General features: G+C 40.0%; 1 protein-coding gene across 1 annotated transcript in view; it reads right to left on the reverse strand.

Moving 5' to 3' along the window:
* Nucleotides 1-2,903: 2,903 nt before the first annotated feature.
* Nucleotides 2,904-24,767, reverse strand: part of LOC121904177 (voltage-dependent P/Q-type calcium channel subunit alpha-1A-like) — a 32,214-nt gene continuing 10,350 nt past the window's right edge. Inside the window, exon 4 of the mRNA XM_042421772.1 lies at nucleotides 2,904-3,773. Coding sequence (XP_042277706.1) covers nucleotides 3,770-3,773 — 4 coding nt within the window. The 3' untranslated portion in view covers nucleotides 2,904-3,769. The remainder of the gene's footprint in view (nucleotides 3,774-24,767) is intronic.

Below are 24,767 nucleotides of genomic sequence, written 5' to 3' on the forward strand. Positions count from 1 at the left end.
GTGTGATGATTTAACTGTAGTTTTGGGTACAGTTGCTTCTGTTGTTTCACAAATTAAATCCACCACAGACTCATTGAATCCATTAATGTCATTGCTGACGTCGATGATGGTGTCCTGGAACGTGTTCCAGACCGTGTCATGTAGTGCAGACTGTAGGGCAGCCTCTGATTGGCTTGACCATTTCCTGACCTCTCGCATCACTGGGGGCATGCGTCATAGTTTGTTTACATACTTTGAGTTCAGCAAAATGGCCACATGGTCGCTCTTCCCAAATGCAGGTAGCGATTCTGCTCTGTAGCCATTTTTGAATGGCGTGTAGCAGTGATCCAGAGTCTTTATTCCCCTTGTGGCACAGTCAATATGTTGATGGAAGTCAGGCATAACCTTCTTAAGGTTAGCCTGATTGAAGCATGGATATATGAAGAGAACTGGATACAGCGTCGGAGGCGGGGCCCCGTTCATTCCTATGAAAGTTGCTCAGTGGCGCATGAAGCCAAAAAAGTTCGACTTCTAGGTATAAAATTACCTGCATCTTCCGGGATCATTGGGCCCAGAGAGCAAGAGCACTGGCGACTTTCGCCGGCCGAGCCAGCTACTTCCGGTTTAGCCCTCCGGCTAATCTGAATGGGGATGAAACAATTCAATCCTGCAGCTCTTTTAGACTTTCAAAATGAGATCGGACCGAACGGATCAAATTCTGATAGTGAGACAAGTCAGTTTGTGGGGGTCATGATGCTCAAAAAAACGTATCTGCTGATTTACAGACATCTCTTTCACAATGTAAGTCTTTTTAGACCCAATAGCATCACGTGATGTTGTGATGTACATGGTTTGGCCGCTATGTCAAATTGGATTCACAGCCCGTCGCTGTTCCTGGGGGCTTGGATTGAAGTCTCCAGCATCAATGAGCACAGCATCAGCATTACCATCTGTGAGCAGTTAAAGTCTTTGCAAAGATCCAACAGGGGAGCCTCTGTACTCACCTGTAGTTGGATGTAGACCACTGTGTTAATGACCGATGTAATGACCAATGGTAGAAAGTGCAGTCTGCATTTGATTGACAATAACTTCAGAAGAGCAGTAACAGGATAGTCCTCTGTTCTGTCAGATCAGTATACAGAGTCACCTGGTTGAGTGGCGCTGTCTGGTATTCCAGGATTTAGCAAAGTTTCAGTGAAACAAAGGATATTACAGTTCCTGATGTCCTGTTGGAAACTGATGCAGGTCTGTAGGTCGTCCAGTTTATTATCCAACACCTGTACATTGGTTAGCAGGATGCTTGGCAGAGAAGATCCATGTGGATGTTGCAGCCAGTCTTTAATCCCTCTACATTTATCTCAGTGTTTCCTCCGATGTTGAGATGGACGCAGAGATGGTCTTGCTTGTCTATGCGGTCAGGATCGTAGCTGGTGTTTATCCCCTCCTCGATGTTTACTCCGACGTTTACATTTGAAAACCCCAACCAGCCAGGTCGGCTGAGTTGACCACTTCCTATTCCTGATGAGTGACTCGTAGTCATATGTTATCATTGTCCAATGTTATTCACAAGAAATAAAACTAATATTGTAAAAATAAACTCAAGAGTTAACAGAGAGGCGACCATATAGGTCTATAGGTCTGGGAATTGCTTGGGTGGATAAACTGTTGTTCATCAAGACATAGTTCCAGCATGTAACTCCCCATAAAACCACAAACTGTGGTTTTAACATTTCTGTGTGTGTGTGTGTGTGCAGACACAGAGTACATGCAGGTATGCGTGTGTGTTTGTATGTAAATGTGCACACACTTCTGTAGCGTTACAGTTTTTTACCATACATAGTGATTTACTTTACTTTTACTTTTTAGCCTTTCAGGGACACTTTGGTTTAAAAAGATTTGGGTAGCTGTGATGCCCCCATGTCGCATTACTTATAAATCCATTTACAACCGTAGGGCCGGAGCTGCAGTGGCTTTGGCTCTAGCTGTTAACAAAAGGTTTTAATTAATTCCGAACAAACCAGAAAATTCAACTGCAGGATATTTAAACTGAGGATTATTTCCCAGGAAGGAGCTTACAAACAGCAGATGTTTAGAACAGGTAATATAAAAGCTTTCATGTTCAGTCATTAATTGTGAGATCTGTCAGAACCATGTCACAACTTCAAAGATCCAGATTCTAAAATAACATTTTTGTTGCATTCGTTATAAAAATCTAATTATAATTTAAGACTTGACATAAAATAATGATTTGTCATGATGGATGATCAAACTGTATTGATCTAAACGCTGCCAGAGCAACCCCACCCTTAAAATTTCCCAGAAAGCTCCACCACAGAATGAGATCAGGGAAAGAAAGGCAGGTGAGGGATCGGAGGCGCCCGTGCGAACAACCCGTACTGTGAAGTCAGTCCAGCGAGGTGAAGGATGAATGTGACTGAGCAAAGAGCTTCTTCCCCTGTTTAATTCATGATCTTACAGTGAAGAGACACAGTACATGGGAAGCTAGTCTCTTTAGGATTCTAATACAGGTCTGATATGAAATGTTAATTTCGGGAAATATACTTAAATGCTTTCTTTCTACGACTGAGATTAGAGGATTTACATCAGTCTCATATCTGTGGTTTAAAGCACCGATCTGTAGTAGGATGTGGTTTGCATAGCTTAGCAAAAAAAACCATCTCATTTCTCTAAAAACCTCTTTCCTTGTCTCTTCTCTCCTTGCATGGAACAAGGAACAAAACTTATTGAGATGAACCTAAATCTTTTCTAACCAGCTGTCCGTAAAAAGAGCGACTCATTAAGTGACTGTACACTGTCACACTCTTGATGTGTGTGATTGTATATAATTTGTAAACATATAGCCTACTGATTTTTTATTATCTTGTCTATTCTTTTATTGAAAATGAATCATCTCTGTCTATCATTCATATTTAGGTTACATGAATGCCCAGCTCCCATTTGTCCATGATGTCAGACTTGTCAGGCTTGCAGACCTGTATATAATTTGCCATAATGTAGATACATTGTTAACTTGGTATGTTGCTAAACTGCTAAAATGATAGTCCAGTAGGTGGCAGATGATGTAGACAGCAGGGTTAGGGTTAGGAGTGCCATTAGGAGTCTTCAAGGGAACAGAGCATCAGCTGAGGCACTGAAGGTGCCAGTATTTCACTCACTCTCCTGCTGGTCAAGTCTCATGGAAATATGACCATTTGCACCGTGGTCTCCCTTAACTGCTCCTTAGCATCTCCTGCATCCTAACTTTGAGACATGCCTGCCTGTCTGAAGACAGAGCCAATCTCATGAGAAACACATGTACGTCATCTCTCTTCTCATGCTCCCCGGCATGCTGCTGTTCTCTTGCATCTTTCCTCCCAAATACTGCTCCAGGAAATCCCTGCTCTTTCTTTTGTGGGTGCCTTAGCAGTAGATTGCAGAGCTGCAGTAGCTGCAGTTGCAGTCATCTCTCCCTCGCTCTCCTGACTGCACTTGCTCTGCCTCCTCCTGCTCCAGTCTAGATCGCTGTATATTCTGTCCAAAAATATCTGATAAGTCATACCATGTCAAATGAATGGACCCCCTCTGTCTCACCAATGTTATGCCCCATAGTAATATGTTGAATTTGTTTCATTTGTTAACTGGTTATCCACTCAAATGTCCTCCTTTTCCCTCGACTGTAGACCACAGCTACTGACAAAAGCTGTTGATGTCTCGAGGAAAGACATGGCTTCCCCTGCCTCTTTCCTTCCTGACATACAGTATGTGTTCCTGACATTCTTCCAGAGCATCTTCAGCTAAAATAATAAACAGTATGTTAAATATATCATGTCAGCCATCAAACACAAAATGTTTGTGTATAAATATTTTATATTTAAAAAACAATACATACAAGCTACATAAGACATGGGATTAAAACATGTTCCCCGAGAGTGCATTTATGTTTCTAGTAAAACTATACATTAACCATCATTATTGCATGTGTTGATAAACCTTATAGTGAAGGTGTCAATGAATAAATAAAAGATAATAAAGGTCTGATGATTCTTAATACAAAAGTTCTGATCAGTCAGAAATAGGCGTGGTTTCAAATATTAACAGCTATTTACAGACTGTGTGGGCTAAAACACACAAGAAGCCTAGCACTACATGTAGTGTAGGCAAACTCATTAAAATATGGACTAATTAACATCAGTGTGTATGATGGAATAGTGGCGTTAGAATGTGCCAGAAGCCCCCAGACCTCCCTAACTGCCTGATTACTCCCTATCCTGGTGGAAAGCCCTGCATAACGTATCGCTGCCAGTCCACTGACAATATAGTATCTACTGTTTACATAGTGGGAAGGAAACAAGCCCTCTATGTTGGCACATGGCCCAAAATTCAGCAGTCTACCTCCATCTTAAGGTCAAGAGGACAGCAATGTACAAAAACTGAACAGATGAGACAGATGTTTGAACAAGGAACAGTAAAGAGGAGCTGAGACATCGCTTATTATACACCTCAGAAGGCTTGTAGGGAGGTTGGGGTGGATGAATAGGTCAATAGACTGCTGTCGGTTTGCTGTGGTTTGCTTTTAACCCTCACTTTAACCAAATGTTGGTGAATAAATCTAACTACACCTTAACAATAGCAGTGGCAGATCAGAAACAGCCATAAGAATCATTTTTGTAACAGGATTGTAATGGTTTTATAAGGTAGGGCTGTCAAATCACTAAACACTAATTTGGGCCAATTTTTAAAGGCATATTGTTTCATTCATTTGGAGGACTTGTTGCACATGTGGCATCATGGTGTGAAGGTTTAAAAGCCTGGGACTCACCATGACTCATTAGAAATAAGGAACCTTAAAAGCCTCTAAAAGAAAATCGACCCAGATATTAGCTTGTTACCTGCGCTTTCTATAATTTCAGTCATATGAGAACAGTGGTGTAGCTGAGTGTCTCACAATGCTGCATTTCTGTGTTCTCACTGACCCCGAAATTTCATATTCAGTTGAATATTCATGACAGCACCATACTTGGACTTGGCTCGGGGCCAAGAAAATATCATCCTGGAGCAGCAAGAAGGAAAGGAGGGTGTTCAGACTCAGTGACAAATCAGATTAACGGTGCATTTGTTGCTTTGCTGCACTTTTCTTTTATTCCCCCTGAATATTCTTCTGCTATTTGGTAGAGAGAGGAAGAGAGGTAAAGCAAAGAAGCAGGATGAGAAAGGCAAGCTCAATCTGAGAGACAGTAACAAAACTGAAGGAGATGTGGATGGGATGGCTGTGTAGTCATTCCATCCCAAGCCTTAATACATGGAATAGAAAGAGCCTGCGGCCTGCTGCATGGGCCTGAGGCTGTTTATTGTGATACGGTGGATATTATGACACACAGTGAGTTAGATGTTTTGTATAAAGCAGCTTGAAGCGAGGAACTCTTGACCTGATCTCGATCTTGGTTCGATTGTCTTTAGCTCTAAAAGCTGTTGCTGTGAGTGAGACCGACTGGTGAAGACAGCAGTGGTGGAAGAATTATACGAATCCTCTACTAAAATATGCTCAGTTACAAGTCTAATCCTAGTAATCATTATGATGATATTATTATATTATTATTATGAATGCATTAGGGTGCAAACAGCATTTCAATGATGTAGTTGGTAAAAGTGGAGATAATTGAACTACTTTATATATTGTTGTGTAGTTAATCTATAAAACTGCATTATATTTCTTAGGTTAATCATATCTATTGTAGATTTTGTATTTAGGGAACAAAATTCCAAATAATTCAAATAGTAGGAGAGACAAAGTTACATTCCACCACTGTAGGAAACATCCAGTAAAGACAAATTACTGCAGGACTGACTATAAAATGAAATGCCTGATGAGGTTTGTGACCCCTTAAAACAAAGAAAAGTCTACTTAAGACCATTAATCTCTGGCTCAAAATGTCTACTGGTTGTGACCAGTCTAACCAGTTGTTTTCTTTAGTTCATTTTGAGAACCCTGAAGTCATTTTACCAAGACATTTGTAAAGGATTGGCTTATCATTTTAATATACAAATATGAAGTGAGATCATTCCCACTGGCCTTCTCCATCCTGTTTCATCCCCAGGAAGGTAAATCTCTGTGTCTTTTTGTAAACAAGACATGTTAAAGGGTTAAAGGCCACATATGGCTTGAGGCTCTTCCTTGATTTGTGTCTTTAAGTGATATGGCTCCTAGTTAACATACATGTGCATGTAAGTTGGCTGTAATCCATAAGTTTATATGATTTGACCAATCACAGATCATTTCTTTGTTCCTTCTCCAACTTTAGTAGAACGGGGTTCGCTTTTGAACTGATGCAAATCTTTGTGTGTTCTGTCTCCTTATTGTACAATAATAATTGTTTAATCTTCAACCCAGCAGTGTTTTGTGTATTATTTCATATGTGTGTTTAGTGTTTTCAGACAACTTCCACGACACATTCACAAGAAAAAAACCCAAACAGAGGTCAGTCTAAAATAAACGACCCAGACATTGAGAATTGTTACTCTTTGGCCTCACAACCATTTTTGAAACTGTCTATTTTGATTCCTGCTATGGTCTATGGCAAATATATTGGTTTTTGTTATTAATCAACAACCCAATCAATGACCCCACAGTTATGTCATTGTAATTTTGCCCTATGGGTGGCAGCAAAAATGTTTTTATTCCCTCACACCTTGATATTTGTTCATGTATGTGGCTGTTGCCTCATGATGATACCACAGTGGAGTAACTTTTCCACCTATAGTATATCCTTACTATAGCTAAGGATACACTATAGAGGGGCAAAGACAGGTTTACTCTCATGCATGTCCCCGAGGAGATGTATAGTAGCCTGATGACACTGATAAAAGCTCTGTGAATCTGACTGAGAAGTGGAGAGGCAGACGATAAGAGAGCAGGCAGGATATAAAGGATGCATTGCCAACAGATGAAGAGACAGCGAGGGAGGGAGGGATGCTCGGAGAGGGGAAGCCACAGCGGAGATGACTGGAGGTGTCGCCATAGAAACAAAGGAGGCTCCACTGATCTCATTACAGACAAACAGCCAGAAGACCAGCACTGGCTCAGAGAGAGAGAATAGACTGTGTGTGTGTGTTAACATACACACATTCATATCTATACAGATAGAGTGTATTCAGTCAGCAGATTAGGATTAACCCAATACAGCATTGTTCTTATGATTAGTACTTAAATGTTTTGTCATATTACAACTTCTCGTCTGGTAATTCTCTGAGTATAATCTAGATTACTGTTACTGTGTATTGATTTGCTAGTACAGGTGTCTTTCCTGTCGAATAAGAGAGAAATACTTCATAAAATCCTGACACAGTGGACATAATAACATCTGTTATTATTTTAAGGATAAGGCTGGCATTATTCTATATATTTTTTTATGTCAACAACTTCCATGAAAAAACCAAAACCAACAATGTGTCTCTCAATACCTTCTGACTTCCCGATCCTGTCTGTAGGGAATCCACCATTCTCTCCTTCCTAAAATGTTCATCTTTATAAATGGGTCATAAATGCTGTACATTCATTCATTTTTAATAAAGGCTCAGTAATTTCCTAAATCAGCTGATCACTGTATTTTTTAGTAAACATTACTCAAACAGGAGGAAATAGTGCCTTTGTTGGGAACTATTATAAGTGTCGGAATATACTTGAAGTATTAAAAGTAGCTGCTGTTCCTAACACTTGTTTAGAAGTTGGACTTGAGACTTGACTTGAGTTTTCAAAGCGAAGACTTGAGACTTTATCCCACCTCTGCTCTGGTCAATTCATTGTTAGTTTTGGTCCTTTCATAGAATTTGCTACCTGCTATCTTTAAACTGGTGTTACTCTGTGTAATACCTTCTACATTGGCACCATTTGTAATCAGTATTCATCTGCAGATGACTTGATGTACTTGACTTGCTTTCTCCTCCAGTTAAATTACGTTCCAACACTAGTTTTCTGTTATATTGCGGCTTTATTGCTGCTCAGTGACATCGCATCTTGACATCATAACTGCTTTGCCGCTAGAATGAGCTTCATTAAGGCATGAGGGTCCTTGAACGTCTGCCAGCGTGATTACTTTGCTTTGTTAAGCTCAGCTGACCTGAGTGGAGAGGCAAACTGCTTTCATAGTGGCTCTGTGATCTAATTTCATAATGTGTGTGTATACTTTGATGTGTTTGTGAGCTCCTCATTCATATATATATATATATATATATATATATATATATATATAATTCTGTTTTGAGACTAAACTTCCAGCCATTGTTGTACCCTAAAGCTGCTTTATAATTGGAGAGTTCCTTCCTCTGATGCTGGCCTGACATGTGAACACGCTGTATCTTATGTGAATGACAGCAGACTGTCTTCACATCACTTTATAAAGGATCTCACACACACCACTAAAATCTGAGGGAGCTAGCATTGAGAAGATGAATTTATGCTTGGTTGCTCAACACTGTACTCCACAGACTAAAAAATACTGTGTATTCTTCCTCGCTTGTATGAATGTGGGACTTGGAGAAATTCTGCTGGTGGTCACTAGCTCTCAGCAAAGATAATCATTGATGTAAAGAACTTCATTAACTGAAAGATGTTACAGCTCAACAGAGATGAAAATGCTCACCAACACTAACTGACAAACACCCTCATGATCTTAAAGGTCCTGCACACCTATGGTAATCCCACACAGGTCAGGTGATTTGAATTATTTAAGCTGATTGGACCTCTTCTCAGGACTGTTTCTCTGACTGACATCTCCTTCACTTTCCTGTTAGCTTTGTTACACCCATAAAGCAGGAAAAATGATACCTTTATCATCTTTATTAGGCTCTCGGTTCGTGTTAGCTGACGAGGTATCATGTCTGGTTATGAGAGTTGAAGCGCTGGAAGTCTACTGAACAGTTTCCAGCCAGTGTCTTAATTTGTTCAGTCTGTCCCTGCAGTGTAGCCCGCTAGCTAACGCCAGCTAGCAGCCGTCTGCAGATGTCAGGCTGATAACAGGGGCAGATGAATTAGTGAGCCGACCTTTTCTGCTCTGTCTGTGCTCAAACTGATTATTAAACTGGATGTGCTCTACTTAGCTGAAGCATCTGTGACAGTCATTAGCTGTACGAGATCATCTGTATTTTATTCGTAATGATGATAACCTCGCAGGTGGTGCAGGTCTTTTATTATTCTTGCTTAACTGTCACTTGCACATGATCTCCTAAAATATGATGTTTAAATCCTGTGTTCAGATGACAAGCTTGAAAAAAAAAAAAAAAACAGATTTAATTTTTAGCCATATCACTCAGCCCTATATCTGACAGACATATTGAGTCTTTTCAGGACTCAATTATATTTCTACAATCTTGCACTGCCATATATTGTCAAATAAAGAAATAAAAATGCCAATAAATTACTAAAGTTGTGCTGCTAAATTTTTGCACTAAGATTATTGTGGCCAAAAATATCACAGTAACATGATTAAAAGTAAAATGACTTCACACCCTTTTTGCCTTGGATTTTAACAGACTGGAAAAACAGTTGAACCATATACTGCAACATTAAATAGGACACATGATGTCACCTGAGCTGCTTTCATTCACTGATGAAGACTGTGGGATACGGTTGACAGCCCTGAAAAAGTGGATTTTGAGTTGAGATTTTGTCACACACAAGCTGGTCGGTTACTAAAAGTTTTAGAGAGTTGACTATGAATGACTTTGATTGCAGTGTAGTAGTTGTGTAGTTTTAAAAGGCAGAACATCTGTAAACACACTAAAGGTAATAGTGATTGATAATGGCGCAGTCACGTTGGACTCGTCCGAGCTTCTAGCAGAGAAAGAACATAATGTGCACGATCTTGGGTGAGTCATGTAAAATGCTCTCTATCCAGTTTGACATTACAAATCAGCACTTGAAAACTGCTTCTTCAGTAAGGAGACGAGCTAATGTTAGCGTAGCAAGCGATGGCCACATCAAAAAATCAGCCTGCTTTAGAAACTTTTGGCGGTTGGGAGTAAAACCTGTATACTGGCACGTCCTTTGAAGTAACTGCAGTAAGTTACAGAAAAAAATATATATGTGAGGTCAATTGGAAACAGTTTTACAAAGTTTGCCCACCAGAGAGCAGTTGGTTTTTACACTGTAAAATGTCCCACTCAGTATATATCATAAAAATATGTATGTGTTGTTATCAGACTAACAATACCATGGGTACATTACATTTTAAATGGGTGTCTCTAGTGACTTCCTGGAGCCATTGAAGTACACAGGAACATGTCATAGTGCTTGGATATTGCTGGTGCTATGAAATGAGAGTGGGCTATCTCTGTGATAGACAGTAAGTGCAAATCAATGCTTTGAGTTCAGTCAGAGCTCGGGGCCAAAGCCAGTATTCATGTAATGGACATCAGCTTAACATAATGACAGACCACGCTCAATAAACTACTCTCATCACTGTCTGGCATCTAGACAAAGAGATAACATGGCTGAATGGGGCAAAATAACCAATTCTGGAAAAGGCCTATTCAAGACTGGTCACTTGGGTGTGGCACTCTGCCAGAATACATTAGACGCATGGCTTCATTTGATCCTACTGTGTATATATATACACAGTCATTCAAGCTTTGCAGCCACAAGCAGCTTTTTTCCAGCATGCTCTCTGGCTGGCTTCCCCTACAGATCAAAGTGTAAGCAAGGTAGCATGCAGAGATACATGGCTGGTAGCTGAGTGGAGACAGCAGTGCCTGGCTGCCTGCGGGGTCCTGACCCTCCCTGACAACCAGCTCTCAGATCAATCAGCTCCCTGAAGGAGGAGGAGGAGGAGGTGGTGGTGGTGGTGATGGAGAGGGGGGGCTTGAGACACCTCCCAGGCCATCGATCGGCAGTCTCAGACACATCAGTCCGAAAAAGAAACACATCGGAGCAGAGATTGTCTGTCTGCTTCTGTCTCATCCCTTTCTAGTGAGGCCAGTTATGCTGAGAGGTAGCAGTTTCCTTTACTTCACAGTAATGAGGGGAACATGGAGAGGAGAAAGTCCAAAGTTCAATCATCACTGCTTTTCTCAAACTGTTTTGTCACTAGATGTTTGTGAGAAAGACGACTGTCTCAAACACTATGGGCCCTATTTTAACAATCTAAAGCGCACGTCTGAAGCGCATGGCAAGTGCATTTAGGGTGTGTCCAAGTCTACTTTTGCTATTTTAATGGCAGAGAAATGGTCGATTTGCCAGGCGCATGGTTCAAAAGGATTGTCCTTAGTCTCCTAATAATCATGGGTGTGTTTTCGGCGTAACATGCAATAAACCAATCACAGTGTCATCTCCCATTCCCTTCAAGAGCCAGGTGCGCTTGCACCTTGGCGGATTGCTATTATGATGGCACATAATTACTGAAAGTATGGAAACCTGATCACTGTACTCTCAAAAATGTTAAAGAATATTTGTTAAATATTGTTCATGTAAAGAATCATCAACACAGTTATCAGGACTTGATTAGCTCTCCAAGGTGCTGATCCTGCTGCTGGCAGCAGCTAGAAGCTGTGCAGATTTATTTCCTTCTTTTGTTTAATCATTGTTTTCACCATTTATTTCCTCATGTGTTCCTCATGTCATCATGTATTGATGCAGCTGGAAAGTTGATCTGTGTCTGATCAGCTGTTGCCCGTCTGTTTAAATACCTACGTGTATTGCCACGATTTGGTCAAATAATGAAACAATTTAATCCATCATTACTGCAATTAGTTAATTCTGATAAATATTCAGACTAAGCATTATGACATGTATTTTTTAAAATATATTAATATACACAATAATAATCTTTCACATTGTAATCCTTTTATTTGTTACCTTTTGCACGTCTGTGCTCTGCTGCACGTCCTGTGTGTGTAACAAGCAGAGTGTATGTTGTGCACCCGCCTGTGTAGGTGCATATTACTATAATGATAATGCGCCCTTAAAATAACAGTGAAACACTGCGCCATTGACTTTAGACCAGGTTTTTGTTGGTCAATAGCGCAATCGCTCTCTGCTGCCTCAAGATAGTAATGCACCAACAATGCACCTGACCACACCTTACTTTTAGACCAACACGACCATGGGCATACTGATGGGCGTTGGTCTTAGAATAGCAAAGAGACTTGCGCTGCGCTTGGCGCCGCTCTGCGCCGGGCGTAAGATAGGGCCCTATGACTGATGTGCAGGTCTCAGCCTCTGGCTTTAAAAAAGCACAAGACACTTTAACACCAATGAGCCGTGTCCTCATTTGACTTGGGACTTGTTAGTCTTGACTTAAAACTTGACCTGGGACATGTGACTTGCAAAACAATAACTTGGTCACACCTCCGAAGACATTTTGGGATAATAATTTTACTGTTTGCCTTCATTTTCTCTTCCAGACAAGTTGAACTAGCCCGGGAGTTTGTTTTCAACTTGTCTCATCATGACTGCTCATGTTTCTTAAGCTGTCAAATTTAGCAATGTCATCATGTTCCCAGATCTCAGCAATTAACTACAGTACAATGTCAATAATTGTTACTGATAGGAGTGATAGACAGAACCTCAGAAACAAGACCCAAACTGCTCACTATATCGTCTCATTCTGTGCTGGATGTCACCAGTCACCCGGAACAATGGACTATCTGTTCTGATCATGTATCTCGGAAATGTTTTCATTTGTAACAAAACAACAGACACAAATCCATTTTCTTACACCATAATATTCAGTGTATCTTCGACCAGCTGCCTGCCCTCCCTCTTTCATACGAGGAATGAAGGAAGTAATGATGTTTGTTGAAATTTGGAAGCTGAGATTCACTTTACTGTATAACTCAAAAAATCATGTTGATCATTGAGTGTGTGCAGCTTGATTGCTAATGTCATTCTTAAGCAGACATCCTAACTTTTTACTGTACAGTACATGAATGAGTTAACAATATATCTTCCCTTTTGCTTTTTCTCCATCCTGAATTCTTTGCAGTATACTCTTACACCTTATACTGTAATTGACTTACTGCATGTATGATGTGCTTGATTTAGACATGAACAGGCTGTGTGTAACAGCCACACTCTGCACTTTGTCCTCTGTGTTGTTGTTGTCTGTAAAGTTTCAATATAAAGGTATAATGTAAGTCTAAATGTAAATAATAAGACCAAACACCCGACTGAATGATCTTTGAATCATTTTTCACTGCAGAAATATGTGTTTCACTGTTGGGTGTGGTTCTAGGTGCAATAGAGCACATTTCTGACCACAGTGTGAGATTAAAGGTTTGGAAGAAATATCCCTAGTTACTATTTATTAAGAGTTTAACACTGAAAAACTAAGCTAATCTGCTTAATCAGGACTGTGAAGGTGGGGTTTGATAAGATCTTTATGGTATGGCATCTCTCTCACAGCAGCAACATGTCATAATGACACAATATACAATATACAGGTAGCAATATATAAAATGATATCACATTTTGACTCAAATATAGCTAAATCCTGATCGCTACACCAAAAAATGTGACACCACTTTTTTTCCAACTGAGCCTTGACATTCTTTCTGGGCCTTTAACGTATATAAATATATCATAACAAATACGAGGCTTATAAATCTCCTGCGCTCCGTTCCAGTATCAAGCCATCCCCATCGACACTTACAACAAAAACCTTGATGCGGTGCTCACTGGCCGGCAGGACGAGGCCACAAAGGAAAAGCAGTGAATGAAGCAAGATCACTAACTCTTTCTTTGCTCCACTGAGCTGCTCAGGCTCCGCTCGCTCATCGGCCTGGATAGTGATGGCAGGACACCACACCTGCTGATATCCTAACATAATCATTCATCTAGTTTATTCTTCTGAATTCCAAGGCTGATAATTGACACTGTATGCTCCTGTCTGGGGAGGCATTTTGTGTTGTTTTGCTCCAACTTATCAGTGGCAAGTATTTGTCCCACCGTCCTCATTTTCAGTCAATACCAAAGTTGCATTACCAGTTGCTACAAGCAGATCACTTTTTGGTGGTTCTGAGGCAGTATTGAAGTTACCTTTGATATGGGAAATGATCAGTTAATGTCTATAATCTTAACTGCCTGGATATACTGCGTTTGCAGGTGGTACAATTAGTAAAAGTATCAGTTCTGGGCAAAAATGAATATTTACTCTGTACCTGGTTTATTTCTAAGAACTGAATTTGAAGCTATTTCAGTTTTTCAAACACTATGTGCCAAATCCAAACTACATGCTTATTCTAAGGAGATTATAAGTATGTAGTGTGTTCACACAGGAAAAAGGATCAAATTCAGTAAACTCAAACCAGACAGAATTCGCCGCTTTGTGCCAGGTGTAAGATAGGGCCCTTACTCTTGTTTGATTATCAGCATCAAAATACTGAAGGTTGTTTTAGATGCATAAAACAAAATAAAGAAATGGCTCAACAACTGGAATATCCAGCCAAATCTTACACAATTGGCCACTCATCAATACAGCCCTATATCTGAAAGGTATCTTTTTGAACAATAATCCTCTCAGATATTCTTCAGTATGATGACAACTGTGTGTACACACATTAGCTACTAGGCAGACAGTCGTGGAGTTTGCATGATGATAAAAGAAAACATGAACATGGTGTTGTCCATCTTCAGTTGTCATCCCTCATTTTGAGTTCAACATTTTCACACAGTTAATAAACAGAAACTGAGTGGAATTAAAGAGACGTGTCCTCATATGCTCCCCACACTTAATGTTTATTGGTAAGTCTGGGTGGAGGGGGTTTGAGACACAGCTCGCATTTCCGAGCATAATCATCCATTTCCCGAGAATAATGTCCATTTAAACAAATAGCTTGGAGAGTTGAGTACAACATGGCTGCCAGTCAAGCACCTCAATCCCCATCGGGCCTCTTCACTGCTACCTACGCTGAGCTCAGCAAATGGAGAGAGAGAGTTGAAGTACACCAGGGTTTGACTGATATGGGTTTAAGAAAGCTGATACCATTATTTTATGACAGCTGAAAAGTTATACTGATATTCATTATCTTTAAAGCTGAGTACCCAAAACTTCCAAAACAAATGGCAGTTTTTTTGTGATTGCCCTTCTGAAACCTTAGAAGAAAGATTTATAACTATTTTTATAGACTTTAACAGGGTTTATTAAACCTGTTCCATAACAGGCGAGTTGTTATGATTTTAGAGTGTCACACTTATTTTCACAAAAAATAATGAAATGCTTGGTGACCCAGGCTCAACTGACATACAGTGTGAGAATCCTAAATGTCAAATTGAGTCAGTTGTTAACTACAGTCTTAAAAAGTGAAGGTTAAATGTGTCAGAGGTTTATCTAGGGATGTTAAAACCCCAGTGAAAACATTAAAGGGGGGATATAATCCTGATGATGTCATTAGGGTTATCTCAGTTTACACTTGGAGACTACACATTGAGTGTTTAGCAGGAAGGAAGGATATAGTAGATGAGAGCAACACATCCCAGTACTTTACCCTTGTGTCATAACCCCGCCCCTTTTTGGGTGAAAACAGTCCCTCTAATTTGACTGGCGGTAAATGCTAATTCCAAGGTCTTTACCAATTGAATAAAATAAAATAAAACATATTACTTTTTAGCTATTAGGAGCCCAAATCCTATGTTATGTTATGTCATTTCCAATCAATGATTGGCATCGTTATATAGAAAAGATTTCAGAAATAGGGGTTGATCAAGCCCCCAGGAACAGTGCTGGGCTTTGAAGCCAATTTCACATAGTGACCAAACCGTGTAATTACAACATCCCCTGATGCTTTTGGGCCCAAAAAGACTTTTACCCATAGACTTACACTGTGAAAGAGACATCTGTAAATCAGTGGATACATTTTTTTGACCGTCACTTTTTTATCTCAAGTTAGCTGGAGGGCTAAACTGGAAGTTAGCTGTCTCGACCATTGACTGTATATAAATATGGATGACACATCTCCACTTCCTACCACTATGCAAAAGGGAAGTCAAAATATCTCCTTTCCAGGAGCTGCCATCTTGCTTGTGTGATGTCATTTGGACTCTGCGCAGTAGAGTCGGGTGGCGGGACGACGACTTGCGGAACACGCCCCCTCAGCCATTCCACCACCTGATGGAGGTTTGAGAGTGGCTGTCACAGCTGTCAATCATGACGTCCACACCCCCTTTCTGTATCGTCAAATAACTAATTAAAAACAGCATTATAAGAACTACCTAAAATGACAGAATCCATCTTTGGGAAAAATTTACTTGATGTGTGAATGATTTTTTAGTTTGGCTCATGTCCCATTTACTAACATGGAGGGGGCGGGACTTATGACCTATACTGCAGCCAGCCACCAGGGGGGCGATCGAGATGTTTTGGCTTCACTTCAATGGTCTCGACTGGCAGAACTCTCTAGTAGGCATGCTCTATAGGGCACATAGGGCCCATAGAGTGTGCGCAGTATGTTTTCATCCGGGTAATTTCTTTACAGTGGGAAGTGGCATTTTTGACCTCATGCACCACTGAGCAACTTTCATAGTTATCAACGCTGTATCCTGTATCCCAAAAGCAGGAGTGGCCGTTCTGATGACACGGAAATGAAGTATGCCCGCTCTCATGTATAATGAAAGATGCTGTCGAGTTGCATTATGGGAATTTTAGGATCAAGCATTTTTGGAGTTTTACCTATACTAGGAACTCTAAGTCAGGACTGACTCTGCTGCATTGATTTTTTAAACGGAGCAGCTGTGGTTCGAGACGTAGAGTGGGTCATCCACTAATCACAGGGTTGGCAGTTCAATCCCCAGCCCCTCCTTTCCACATGTTGAAGTGTCCTTGGACAAGGTACTGAACCCCAAATTGCTCCCAATTGTCAAGCCAGCACCTTGTATGGTAGCTTACTGCCAGCTTATGGGTGTGTGAGCATGTGTGTGAATGGGTCATTAAGTGGCAAAAAAAAACTGTAAAGCACTTTGGACAAAGTGCTACATAAATGCAGCCATTTACCAGAATCTGTCCCTAGCAAATCCCCTGACTTTATGGAAGTGCAGGACTGAATCAGTAGAGTTGTTTTGAGATCTACTACAGTATCAGTCAAAAGTTTGGACACACTTTCTCATTCAGGGTAATAGGAACGTGTGTCCAAACATTTGACTGGTACTGTGTGCTATCATAACTGACAGAACCAATGCCCAGAGCTAAAAATAAAATCCAAGTTGTAATAAACCTTAGTTTTCCTTTAAGCTTAATGTCACACTATTTTTCATCCATGTAATCTAAAACACAGTCTTTTCCACTTTCCTGTGCTCTTTCAGATCATCTTGTACGTGGTGGCTTGGGACATGAGCATGTGAGCAGATGTGAATCACCTCCTTGACCTTTCTTGTGGGGAACGCTACACTGGTGAAACAGCAAGCACCTTGGGAAAAAGACTGAATAAATACCAGAAACAGACAACATCAGCTATATGTGAACACTGGATCATAACGTCGACTGTGAAAGGGCGAAACGTTAAGGTAGAAGAGAGAAAGATAAAGCAGACCATCGTTATCTGATGCTGAGGAGCATGAGTGAGTTGTCTGACTGAAAGAAGTTGTGGTTTTGAGCATTATTAAAAATGATTTCTACTATTCTGGTACATACTGTCAGACCAGACCTTTTATAACACTGTTTATAGTCAAATGTATAGCCTAATATGTTTCATGTAAAGTATATTGTAGCAATACTGTGCACATTGCTTATCAAAGAGGGTAAAATGCACTCTCTAACTGGGCTAATTCATCCACAGTGAAATCTACTAAATTATTCATTTATTTGTTCCAGCCTTTCTCTTCAGAGAGAGGCTGATTAGAGAGGATCTCGCTGTACAAATGCCACGGTCTGCCTTCTCCAAAAGATTTGTGGCTGGCTGTGTGCATTAGCCCTGACCACAGAGCCATCATCACAATATCCACAGTCTGGATTCTGATAACCCTCTCTACATCACCCAGGCAGCTCTCTGGAGCCGCAACACCTGATTGGCTCGTTGGTATCAGCGTTCAGTATTCACAGAATAGATCCATCCAAAAAATACAAGAAATAAAACAGCTTCATTCACAGGTGATCTGAAAATACACTGGGCGTGGAAGTGTCCATCTATTTAACTAATGTATTAAGTTTGTTAACGTAATGGGCTGACTGACATTTATGAAAGACTAATTATTAGCTGGTCTGTGTCAGCCTGGGATACAGCTACATAAAAAGTCCAATAACACCTGCAACAATATTTTTTTACTCCCACAAATCAGTTTTTTATGTATAAACCAATAATGTTTATAATGAAGTTATTCTTCATTTTATTGTCTGTGTGAACATTTTTAGTGTCTTAAAGCTCATAGTTTCCATTCACCTGCTCAGCACCAAACAGCAGACAGACAAATGAGAGGCTAGCTAGTGAACATAGAGGAGCATTTAGTGTCTAAAAAGTCAGACGTTTACCTCAAGAGTGAATATTGGACATTCAACAAGTTGACAGAAACGGTGGTCTTAATCTGTGTCTGCTGGACGTGTAAATGTTTACTAACATGTTATATGGTGTTAATGTGCCCATGTTGTGTTCACAGCTTGTTGCGCTGCCCCCAAGTGGCCAACCAAAATCTATACTATTGCAGCTTTAAGTGTGTCAATTTTTCATGAAATAGTTCAACAAAACTGTAAGTTTTTAATAGATAATCTTGTCTAACTACGTTAGCTGCTATGTACTTCACAGAGTGCCAGTTGAATAGCCTATATATTTAAATCAAATGTGAACAAAGCACATTTAAAGGATAAGGCAGGTGATTTTCTATATTTTTCTATTGTCAACAAATTTCATGTGCAGAGCCAAACCGACAATGAACTGATCTTCCTACAAGTATTGTGTGTGTGTATCAAAGCCTAATGTATCTTATTCCTCTGTGCCGTAGACGTCCGTTGTTGTTCAAAAACTATAAAAAACACGTCATTGAGCCACAGCGCTGTAGTGGGTGACATGTTCCTTTATCATGAAGAGTTTGGTCACATACATATCTACATATACTAAATATCACAACCTCTTGAATTTGTCCTGTTTCTTTGAGTACTTTGAGAAATTTATAATGTAGCGCAAAGTCAAGAGGTTGCGATATGTAGCACAACAAGCTAGTGAAGCTCTGTTTGCACATGTTCAGCGGTATCTGCCATACTAGGAACCTCTCTCCTTTTTAATCATTGTTTTTATTTCTTGGAGCCATTTCTACTCAAGCTACAGTAACCACCGTCTTTGTGGATGAAGAAACGTAACCCAGTGCAGCGGTGTGGCTCATTGATTTGTTTTTGATAGTTGGACAACAACAGAGGTCTAAGGCATAGAGAAATAAGATATATCAGGTTTCGGATACACACAATACTTGTAAATAGCATGAGTTCATAGCTGGTTTGGCTCTGCATATGAGATTTGTTGACAATAAGAAAGATATATAAAATTGCCAATCAAAGCCTTTAATGTCTCTCTTCCTAAAATTCCAGATAGTTTAAGACATTTTAAGACCTTCGATTTCAAGAAAACCAAGAACAGGTCAACTCCAGTATCTATCCCTGGTGTTCCACTGTGCTTTCATTAGGATCCAGCCATCCTGTGTTTTCCCTCTTAGTTTCCTGCCTCTCAGTATGTATCTACAAAGAGTCTGCAGCACTGTTCTGTATCACACTGTTACTACCGCTGGCTGTGAGCCTGTTTGCCAAACACAGAGAGCCAGCAGTCCCTGGTGTTGGTTCAGGGGGAGGTGTGGATGCTGCTGAGAGAGAGCCAGGATCCTCTGTTGATCACAAAGCATTTACACAGCAAATATACAAACTGGCTCTTATCATAATCATACCAATATGCCTGTTGCTAAGGCTGTGCTACTCCACAGTACACCTGAGACTGCAGTGATCAAAGAAAACAGACAGGAGGGCTTACAGGAGCACATACACCTATTTTTATCTGCTTCTTTCTACATAAAGCCTTTTTACCAGAGAATCAAACTGATGGTTGTGGAAACTTTCTTGAGGCCTGACCAGAATAACTTCCCAACATCTCACCAATATTTATCTAACCCAATGACTCCGACCACAAAGCTATCACAGTATTGACAGTAGCCATGCATCTAGATTAATACATTCCACTCAGGTGTAGAAAATGATGGAAGAACAATAATGCAGAGACTGCTAGAAGAATTACAACCATAGCAAAACTAAATTCTGGGCCCCTCTTTTTGACTGAAAAGGAGCAATGCAAGGGTATTAGAGCAGATCATGTTTAACAAACAACATCCACAGTTGAAACAATTAAGTGAATTTATATCTGTATTCTGAGAAAGGGTATTGTTATGATGTAGATTCTGAAAATGGCTTTTATCAAAAGGTTATGTAAGGCTACGTTTGCTGAACAGCGGCCACTGTTAAAACCAAACAAGTAAGTTAAGCATCCAAACAATGTTATGTTAGAAAGAAATAACCGTCTGAGCTTATGTTTATTTTTATACATGAAAAAATACTGAGACTTATTAGCTCCGCAATACAAGAACAACTGTTCTTTGCTGTACATGGATTATCAGCAGATAAGATTTTTGACTTTTTGTCTTTTATCCTGATAACATTTATGGAGGCATTTAGTACATATTTAAGACCATTTTACAGAATTCTTGTTTTAAAACAAGTCAGCTGGAAACAGCGTTTTCAACAAACTCATGGAGCTAACGTTAGCTTAATTAGCTAGCTAGCTACAGCTAATAATTTTCATTTCAGCCAACAAAATCAACACTCCCCAGCTAGAAATGAGAAGCTGCTTTAACTGTCTGAAATCAAGGAAACATCGTCTCAAAAATGATTCAATTTTGATGGTAAATCTGCCGCTGTTATCACTGCAACTATCCACTGTGTGCCGTGCGTACAGTAGTAACTGTAACTAAGGGGGTTGGCGAGCAGTCGATTATGAAACATGTTAGTAAGAGTCAAACTTCTATCTAGCAAGTCTTGCTTGCAAGATAGCCTACGTGTATTAAAATGTGTCCACTTTTGTGGTCAGCAAAGCCATAGGAAAAAATATCCACTGGTGCCAGGTTGAATTACCACCTTATCTGTGCAAAATCCACTTGATCTGTATCTGCATGAACAAGAGGATCTAAAGGTTTCATAATCGCATACTGGATCCCCTCCAAATTCTAAGAAACATACTGACGTGTAGCTTTCCAGTTCAAATGCTGGAAACTGGCCTGATTTTAGCAAGAATTTAGGGGGGCAAGCAGTATTTGGATTAATCTGAAACGCCTTCTTGGAGGATTTTTTTTATAATCTTTATATTTAACCTCACACACCCAAAACACACAGAAATTCAAAATTTTTAAAAGAGCCACCTTTTTTTGCTGTTAATCATGTTATGAGACTACAATATGTGAAAGTTACTGGAAATGGTATATTTCTCTGTTTCAAGCGAGCAGTGCTACCCTAACCTGTGTGGCAGTGGGGAGAGCAGGCTTGTACTGTAGGAACGAGCCACTGCAGAGACCCAGCAGCAGCTGCTTTGATCCAGCCAGCTATAAAGAGGAGAGCTGAAGTGAATCTATTCCCTCTACATTCAGCTCAATACACTATTGATCTGGGTGGGAGCACAGGGAGGCAGATATATGCTCTTATTAGCAACTCCCTACATCTTACTGGAACATGGTAGAGGTAGGGCCTGGCCTACGGGACCTAAATCCATGCTCCTTCATTCACACAGCACACCATGTGATCTGATTAGCAGCTCATGAAAGATGGCTCAGGCCCATGTCCTGAGAGCAAACACATGTATGATGTGCACTAGGATCAATTGATGGCACGTTGGAAATGCTAATGGTGTTAGAATGAGACGGCCCCTGAACTGCCTCACACATCAGTCCTACACCTTATCTAGTTTAACTACGTCTTTGTATATGGGTGTTAAAACTGGGATTTTAGTAGTGTCTGGGTAGAAAATCCTTGCAAAGAGTATATATACTCCAATCTGGGCCAACTCAAAACCTTATAGAAGCGTTTTTGCAGCTCAAAGGATAACTCTGATTGTCTGACTGTACGTGTTTTTCTTGCCCCGCCGTCTGATGTTGCCATGTTCCTAAATCTAAGCAATTCACTTAGTAAGTACAAAAGCCACATTTAAGAACTTAAGAATGATTACAAATGTAAAAAATATGTTTTGTATAATTTGCCTAAAGTCAGTGATCACTGTGCAAAGTTAAGATGTGGTATATTAGCACTACATATTGAAAGTGACAGATAGAGAGGTGTGATTGAAGATCTAAATATCTTTCTTTAGCATGGGAAAATTAACATATAGAAGAAAAGTAACATATGATAGATAAAATCCTCAGACTCTGCTCTGTATGGGTTTATGAACTGGATCAAATATACAGTGTCTGGCAGTCTTTGGATGCAGATGTAGATTTTGTCTTGTTTGGATTTGTGTCTTATGCTTCAGGGCTGTGTTTGTGTGTTTGTTGTTTTTCCAATGTGGGATATCTGCTGGAGTGTTATTTATGGGAGGTTATTGTTCATGTTTGGATGGTATTTATGTATTGTGCTGTTGGATGACGGTGGGTTAACATGCTGGAATGTTTGGTTTGTTGTTAATTAATGTGTCTGAATAATTCCATGAGGGATGGGTGTAAATGACCAGACACCAAAATAAAACTATTCATTCATTCATACAATATTGTTATCACTGATGAGTGGTTGCCAATGCTATGGAATAAGTTGAAATAAAACAGAATTATCCTTTAAAGGAACAATCAACCCTAAAACACTTTAATATAGCAGTAGATAACTGCTCCTTGCATCTTTATGCTGAATGTCCAGCTGAGTTCACTTTCCTTTCTTGGGATTTTTGAAAAGGCATTCTAGGAAACACATCAAATCACTGACTGCACCCGCCAAAAACATGAAATACAACAATCTCAAAATCACACCACAACAGGAATCACCCATGATGCAATGCTAGTTAAATTATACTGTAAAAGGCAAAGTGATCAGATCAGGTAGAATCAGTAGACAACACAATGAACTGTCCCTGAAACACTCAGAAAGGTGATCAGCTAATGTTATTCCTTTTACATATAATTAATTAAATAGGAAAATCATTCATAAAATCCGGGTTAAAGCTCCATCAATCAACATTTCTATATTCTAGATGTGAAAGTGAGATGAAGGATGAGTATCAGTTTCAGTACTAGAACGTAGTGAGCTTAGCTTACTTAGCATGAAGACTGGAAGCAGGGAGGAACAGCTAGCCTGGCTTAGTCCAAACTTCAAAAATACACCGATGTGCACCTCTAAAGCTTATTACTTAACAAGTTGTGCTTCAGTTTATACACAAGCAGATGTAAAAACTAAAATTTGTGATTTTAGGTGAAGTCTGTAAGCTGAAATGCCTTCTGTAAGCCCCTAGTGTTCTAAAAAAACATTATGCATCTTTAACATATACCTTATTGTCACTGTCTTGTTCAATTGAATCATAAATTCACTACAAGTGCATTATGCTTTGTATCTTCAGGTGTTTTTTATTTGGCTACCAGCTCATTAATGCAGAAATATCTAATATTTCTAATGCTCAAAATATGTAGAGAAGAAAGTCTACTTAAACATGTTAAACATAAATTAATTAGATAATGCAAAATAATTAAGAAATAAGAATGATTTATTCGTACAATGTGCCTGGTAGTCTGTCGGCTGTCAGCCTGTCAGTACTCATTAACTCTACTGGCCAACTTTTGGAAAGCAGGTGACCTGAGGCTGCTCTCTAATTGGTTGTTTCAGATTTTCCAGCTGCACCCCAGACACAATGTTTCTTTGGAGGTGAATACTTTCAGACCCAGGTGTTTTTAATGATTGTGCTTCATTTTGGTCACCTTGCCACCTCAAACTGAATTTCATGTACTTGTGGCTGCTATACTGTATAGCCAAGCTCCTGTTAGATAAGTCCTGTGCTGCAGAGATGCAAAGGATATCTTTAGGCTAGTGGAGGTGTGACATGTGTCAGACTCTGTGTTCATGAATGCTGCTGTCTGGAGTGAAAGTTGTACTGCTGTTGTCAGAGTGTGTTGGCTGGTATGTTGGCACACGTTATAGGCGGTGAAATTGAAAACTTCAGGATTCAGTCTGTTGGTCCACTAGCTCGCCCGACTCAAAGGTCTTCTCCTCTCCTCTTCAGTAATCGGCCCCCAAAAAATGTTCACCTGAAACCCTGGAGTCAGTGCTCGTCCGAGGGCTCTCTCTCTTCAGCGCTGCGGTACTGTTCTCTGTTTCAGCGGCAGGTTATGAAAATAGACAGTTTTGTCCTTGGCTTTAACACAATAAAACTCATTTGTAGATCCGGGGGAAATACAATAGCAGTGTCCTTTTTGTCTTCTTCTGTTCTGCGGCTCCTCAGTCTTCAACTTTCACTCTCTCTACTGTTGTATCTGTCGAACTCAGTCAGTCCAACCAACCCTGTGACGTCACAGATTACAGTACCGCAAGATGGTTTCTCTTTTCTTTTATATGTTTATATTTGTCATGTTTGTTATATAATTGTTGATTAGAATGGAAATCCTTAACTTCATTGACTGCTTCATATCCACTTTAACCAGAGAGTCATTGAGAAAGAAGGGAAGAAGAGCAAAATGAATGTTCAACTAGTGCTACTGACCAGTGTTTAGACGACATTACGGTGTTCAGTTTGTTTGTCCCCCCCCAAGGCTGCACCCCCCCGCAAAAATTTTTAATCACCAGCTGCCACTGCTGGCTGCTCAGGCTACTACTAATTATTTT

Source organism: Thunnus maccoyii, chromosome 9, assembly GCF_910596095.1.
Source record: "Thunnus maccoyii chromosome 9, fThuMac1.1, whole genome shotgun sequence".
In the NCBI taxonomy this organism is placed as follows: domain Eukaryota; kingdom Metazoa; phylum Chordata; class Actinopteri; order Scombriformes; family Scombridae; genus Thunnus; species Thunnus maccoyii.